This window comes from Equus quagga, chromosome 3, assembly GCF_021613505.1.
Source record: "Equus quagga isolate Etosha38 chromosome 3, UCLA_HA_Equagga_1.0, whole genome shotgun sequence".
Taxonomy (NCBI): Eukaryota; Metazoa; Chordata; class Mammalia; order Perissodactyla; family Equidae; genus Equus; species Equus quagga.
The window spans coordinates 133,073,400-133,080,181 of record NC_060269.1 but is presented as its reverse complement, the minus strand read 5'-3'; the positions used below and the strand labels follow the sequence as shown (position 1 = coordinate 133,080,181).

The window sequence follows — 6,782 nt, the reverse complement described above, 5'->3', positions numbered from 1 at the left end:
AGCAAGTGATTACCTGGTGTTTCTTTTGATCATCTTTGATAATGGGGAACTTTTCTTAAATATTCATAATTAAAATCCTTGATACAACTAGATAAGGGCAATGTGTCATCACCTCCCCAAGGGATCACATGGAAGCCCAAAATGTCATTCCTCCTCTCTCACCTTCCATTGGATTGGAAGGCAAACAGAAGGCAGGAGAACTGGATCAAACTGGAGAGTAGTTAAAAATTCAGCCACTGGAACAAGCTGCCGGGTTTTGAATCTTGGCTTTGCCATTTAATAGCTGCTGACTTTGTGAAAATCACTTAATCTCTCTCTGTTTTCTCATTTATGACATGAGGAGGAGATGGAAAATTTTATGTGTCAACTTGGCTGGGCTATGCTGTTTGGCTGTTTGGTCAAACACTAGTCTAGATGTTCCTGTGAAGGTATTGTTTTTTAGATGTGATTAACATTTAAATCAGTAAACTCTGAAGAAAGCAGAACATCCTCCATAACGTAGGTAAGCTTCATCCAATCAGGTGAAGACCTTAAATGCAAAGAGGTTTCTTGGAAAAGTAACAATTCTGCTTGAAGACTGCAACACAGAAGCCCAGCTTAAGTTTCCAGATGGAGATTTCGGACTCAAGACTGCAACAGCAACTTTTCTCTACATTTTCAGCTTGTTTATCTGCTCTACAGATTTTTACAGATTCTTATAGAATTATGCCAGCCTCCACAATTGTGTAAGCCAATTCTTTCATTTCTCTTTGTGTCAGCCTCTCTCTCTTTCTCTCTCTCTCTATAGTCTCTGTATTAGTCAAGGTTCTCCAAAAAGAAATAGAACTCTGTATACAGTTTATATATAACTATATAATATAGGATTATAATATAGGATTATATATATATATATACACACTGATATATATAGGTATATTTGCATGTTTGTTATATATATATATATATAAAATTCTGACTAATAGAGGGAATAATAATAGGGGATAATAATTATATATAACTCATAGGGTCGGTTCTAAGAATTAAATTATTAATAAAAGTAAAATGCTTAGAGTGGTGCCTAGCACAAAAGTAATAATACATCTACTAGCTAATATTATATATCTATCTCTAGCACTAAGCACTGTGCGAGGCACAATATTTGCTCAATAAATAAAATACGACTTGGACTAAATCTTTGTCTGTGAACCTCCCTTGGCCTAAACAATTTTGAGATTATCTGTAAAATTTCACAACTAATAATTACAAATCTATTCCTCATGATCATTTGCTACCATTTAAAAATATTACATGATGACAAAGTCTAAATATTTATATGCTTTCACTATCTTTATTTATGCTATAGTAGGAAATAACCAGGGGCTTTGAAATTACATAGATATGGGATGAAATCTTAGTCACTCACATAGAGTAGGGTGAGTCTGGGGAAATCACATTTCAAAGCCTCTGTTTTCTCACCTCTAAAATGGTTATCATGATATGTACCCCGTGGTGGTGCCATTGTGAGGTGATTGGTCCATATCAAAATTGATAGTATTATGTTAATTTTTATTTATGAATTCCCAGATTATCCTAAATTGGCTTGCACCAACACAGGGAAATTAAAGTGATTGCACAATTTTTTTTACATTCAGAATCTCTTGTTTGTACTAGCTCCAAACAGATAAGTAAATTTTCCAAGGAGCACTAAGTGATATGTATATATTCCAGATAGTTTCTATTAATAGTATTGGGTCATTTGGGAATTAGAAATAGCAGCTTTATGTTATAGAAACAAAGCATTATTCAAAAAAATATATGTGGTCTTTGGCTCAAATGACCCACTCAATAATTTACCAGTTACTCACAAGGCATGCATTTTTAAATAGACTTCTGCTACAAAGGTCTCTCAAACATGCTAGCTTTACATAGAAGTCCTTCACCCCTTCATTCAAAAATCAATGCAGTTTACCATGGTTTCATTAATAGAACATCTTTAGTAGTAATGTGAACTGATTTTTTACAGAGATGTAACATCCAAGCATGTTAACAGAGCAGAAAAATATTCCATAAGACTTATGGCCTCATTTAGCATTTATATTTGCATAGCACTTTGCATCTATTAAGAGCATGGCAATCATTTTTATTAGTTAACTGTAAGGTCAATATTATTTCTCCCATTTTCCAGAGAAAATATTTAAGTGCAGAGAAATGAAGTGATTTCAACCATGCAAGGAAGAAAGTGGTGATTTATGAGTTCCATTGTCAGCTTTAAAGATATCATCAGATTATTGCACTCACTTAAATTGTCAATCAACTATTTGTCTCATTCTCAAGAGAAACAGGGAAAAATGCCCAAAGATCACACTTACAGTCCCTCCTTTTATAGATCAATACCTATTTAGAGAGAAACAAAATAAAAGAAACTTAAACCAGAACTATTGAATATACTGTAGTCATATCTTCTTTAGATTCATTCCCTCTTACCATACCATCTTGCCTAAGGTGCTCTAGATTCTGTAGAAAATTAAGAAGTAAGAAGAGAGGGCTAGCACTGATGGCATAGTGGTGAAGGTTCAGCATTTCCACTGCTTCAGTGACCCAGGTTCACGTCCTGGTCGTGGAACCACACCACCTGTCTGTCAGTTGCCATGCTGTGGCAGTGGCTCACATAGAAGAACTAGAAGGACTTACAACCAGGATATACAACCATGCACTGGGGCTTTGGGGAGGAAAAACAACAAAAAAGAAAAAAAGAGGAAGATTGGCAACAGATGCTGGCTCAGGGCAACTCTTTCCCTGACAAAACAAAAAATAAATAAGTAAATAAATAGGACAAAAAAAAGAGGTAAGAAGAGAAATATAGAAAGATGATGGTTAACTGAACTGTAGATTACAATGTGCACATTGTTAGATGCACATTCTAAGCTTTTAAAAACATTTTAATTACTTTACTTCACTCTAAATTAGGCAAAAACTACTTTCTAAATGAAATATCCAAAGTTTGCCTTTGATAAGTAGTGGGAAAGTGATTAGCCCAGGATTGGTTTTGGTAGAGGACCATAATCAAGTACAGAATCTCAAGCAAAAACAAGAATCCCAAAGAGTATTTCCTGGTTAGAAAAATTAATTAATTAATTCAACATAATGGAAGATAGCTATAGATCTTAGAAGTAACAGGTATCATAAATATTTTCAAAAGTCAGAGACAGAATTTCTGGAACTACTTATTGTGCCAACATTGTAGTCTTCTCTTACTTATCTAAAACTAGTTAAAGTAATTCATATACCTTGAACACTTACCATGCTGTCAGAAAAAGAAATAGGTAACAGGTAAGTAAAATTATGGTTGAAATAAATTGAGTTAATGTATGTAAAAGCATGTCAGAAACAGTATAATTATAATCATGTTTATTTTTTCTCACAATCTTATTTATTTTTCACTATTTGTCTTGCAACTGTTTGGTAGCACTTTGGGGCACTAGGAATACTGAAGTGAAAATCTATTTGTAGGAATGGTGTGGTGCAGAAAAAGGAAGAAATCCTTTAAAGTCAAATTATCACCAGAATTTTCATTTTAGTCTACATGATTGCCCTTTTCCTGTATATCTCTATTTGGTCTTCCAAGAAGTACAGACTGGTAGCTCCTCTTACCCTTTTCATATCTCCCAGAAAAACTCTGAAATAAAGTACAAAAAAAGGGTGAGAAAACTGGATGCTCCTCTGTGTTCTCACAGAATAACCAACTGATCTTCAGTAAATCAATTAATGCCCTGGAATTTCTATGCCCCCATCTGTAAAACAGAAAAAATTTCATCTGTCATAGTGTCTCAAAGAGGGTTATTATAAAATTAATATAAATTTAGAAATGAACTAATATTCAAGTTCCATAGCTAACATCCAAAAAAATAAATGGCAGACTCAGCTAGATGATATGGAATCCAGTGGGCTTGACCTGTGAATTTTAACACACCTACCTTTCCCAGTATTCTGTTTTTCCTTCAGGAAGAGGTAGAAAACTTTTAAAAAGAAAAATATATATATACACTCCCACTAAAATTTATTTAATATCAATAAAGCCATCAAAGATTTATATAATCCCCACCGTTAAAGGCCAATCTGTTGAATTGGTGTCAAATCTGCTGATATTTAAAAAGAAGGCTGGAAAGGAAAACAGGAGCAAAAACATAAAAATTTTAAAAATATATATTTTATGCTAAATGTTTTTTACTAGAGACAAAAACAAGCTACTGATGGGTTTTAAGCAGGGAAATGGTATAATCAGATTTTTATGTATCACTTGGAAAGAAAATTGCAAAGAAGCAAGGGTAGAGTCAGGAGAAGGTTGCACAGATCACCTGAGAGATAAAGATGGCTTCATCTAGGCCATTAGCAAGGAACTCAGAGAGAAGGAAGCAATAATTTCAAGATAGAGAAGAGGAGACTGGACAATACTTACTGATTAGTTGGCTGTGGGAAGTAGGGGTGAGGAAAGAGTCAAGAACAATGTGCAAATTTCTGGTGTGGGTCACTTGTAGTGCTTTTCATACAGTGGGGGTTCAGGGGAAGACCAGATTTGAAAGGAGATATGGTTAATATATCAGTTTTGGACTTGTATACGTTGAGGTACCCATAGACTACCAATTGGAGCTGTCTAGTATAAGCATCTCTATCTGAATATGTATGTTTGAATATATACATATATACACACATATATAAGAAATATATATACGTGTATACATTTGAAGATTATGAGAGAGATGTGGACTAGATCTATAGAATTGGGAAGCATAATTATACGGAGAATATCTTCAGCCTCAATGGTGAAGGAAATTCATTCTACAAATTTTCATCGGCTGCCTATTATGGATGAACCTTGATAAAGTTTCAGCTACACGATAGTAGAAAAACAAAATATGAGTATGTCTTTTGCTCCCATGATTGCACCATATCACCTAGGATAAGAATGCATAACAGGAGAACATGACTGAGAGCGGTATTATGGGAAGACTGAAATTTTGATATTGTTAGGAAAACAACAGAAAGTTGTCTGGCATATAATCTTTTTACTTTGTATATTTTTCACTTTCTGTCTGAATTTAAAGTAATCATCTTATCACTCTCTTAGACTGGCAGTTGAGAATTCCTGTTAACTTACTACTTTTTTAATTACTCATTCATTCATTCATTCGTTCTTTTTTTCTCCCAACAAGCATTATTGAGTGCCTCTAAGTTTCTTTTCAGGCATTGTTCTAGGTGCTAAGGATACAAAGGTGACTAAAACACAGCCTCTGAAGTGAAAACATACATAGTTTTTCCTCCGTTGAAATTTTATAATCTGTTGAAGTTTTTTCTATCATCATAGGGATTTTGATAGCTCCAAAAAAGAAAAGGAAAAAAAAAGGGCTGACCCCATGGCTGAGTGGTTAGAGTTCTGTGCACTCCACTTTGGCAGCTGGGGTTCCCAGGTTTGGATCCTGGGTGCAGATCTGCTCCACTCATCAGCCACGCTATGGAGGCATCTCACATACAAAGTAGAGGAAGATTGGCACAGATGTTAGCTCAGGGCTAATTTTCCTCAAGAAAAAAAAATCACATACAAGCGAGGATTAAATGATGAGAATAATGAAAATGGAGCAAAACATTTCTGAAGAAGAAGGAGAGACCTGAGATGGTTGTTATTGCTATCCAACCGTATTTCTGATTCTCCTCCTACTGGGCAGACTCATGGCAGTATTGCTCTCCCTCACTTCCCTTGAAGTGAGGCACAACCATGTGATTCGATTTGGCCAATCAAATGCGGCCTTTAAGAGTCAGCCCACAGTTTGACATGTTCTCTGCCTCTGTTAGCAGTGCTGCACATAGTAGAGACTCCATCATCTTGGTATGTAGAATGAAAGAAATAAGCCTTTGTCACTCTAAGTTTCTAAGGTTGTGGAGGTTGTCTGCTGTAGTAGCCTATGTAGTCAATCCTGATGAATACAGGAACCAAAGTACAAATTAAAACAACATAGGTCAACTCTCAAACTGACATTTTTCTTCGTTACAGTAAGCTACAGGTTTATTAATATAATATATTCTAACATATATCAAAGTTTCAAGCAGGTCGTTTTGAATCTCAAATAAGAAATCACAATATTCAGTTTTAATTAAAAACATACAAAGGGTAGTGGTTGCCACTCATGGGTCTTAGTCCAAAATGAAAATGCAGAAAACTTTTACTTTGGTGGATCTGTGTTGATGCCATATTTCTCTTCGAGAAGCTTCAACTGTTCTTCCTTCTCCTTTGTGTCCATCTTCTGAAATGCCCTGTTAGCACTATAGTACAAAACCACAAGGTATCTGTTACACACATTGAATCCTGACAGGTGATCACACGTGTTCTTGGCATCAAAGACGTCTTCAGAGACCACATAAACTGTTCCCCTAGTTTCAGGTGTGTTCCCTACTCTGATTTGACGAGTAGGTCTATATTTTCCAAATATATCATACATTTCTTCAGCTGTGATTTTGCACGGCAAATTTCTTATATACAAAACCCGGTTTACTTCAAGTGGAAGTCGAATGTTCGCCCTCTTGGCAGCTTGCATTGCCATCTGCGTGGGCTGATGAGGTTACCGCAGCAAACATTGGAATTCCTCCTAACACCTCCGGAGCGCGCTTAGCTTCAAGTGAAACAAGGTGTCAGATGTGGGACACCAACATCCAGGCTCCTATGGAAGCTTTCTAACACTCCGGAATGTCGCTGTCTCACGCCGAGACGTGCTGACGTATACTCTCTTTCGGAAAGACGCTGGGCCTAACGA

The 6,782-nt window shown here is 35.8% G+C and overlaps 1 protein-coding gene across 1 annotated transcript; it reads right to left on the bottom strand.

The window, feature by feature from the left end:
- Positions 1 to 6,194: 6,194 nt before the first annotated feature.
- LOC124236687 (splicing factor 3B subunit 6-like) lies at positions 6,195 to 6,572 on the bottom strand. Its single transcript, XM_046655636.1, has one exon. The coding sequence runs from the start codon at positions 6,570 to 6,572 to the stop codon at positions 6,195 to 6,197; it is 378 nt and encodes a 125-aa protein (XP_046511592.1).
- Between the last annotated feature and the right edge of the window lie 210 nt (positions 6,573 to 6,782).

Bases quoted from the DNA above. Each gene is read 5' to 3' on its own strand.
- LOC124236687 (XM_046655636.1), bottom strand. From the start codon at position 6,572: ATGGCAATGCAAGCTGCCAAGAGGGCGAACATTCGACTTCCACTTGAA.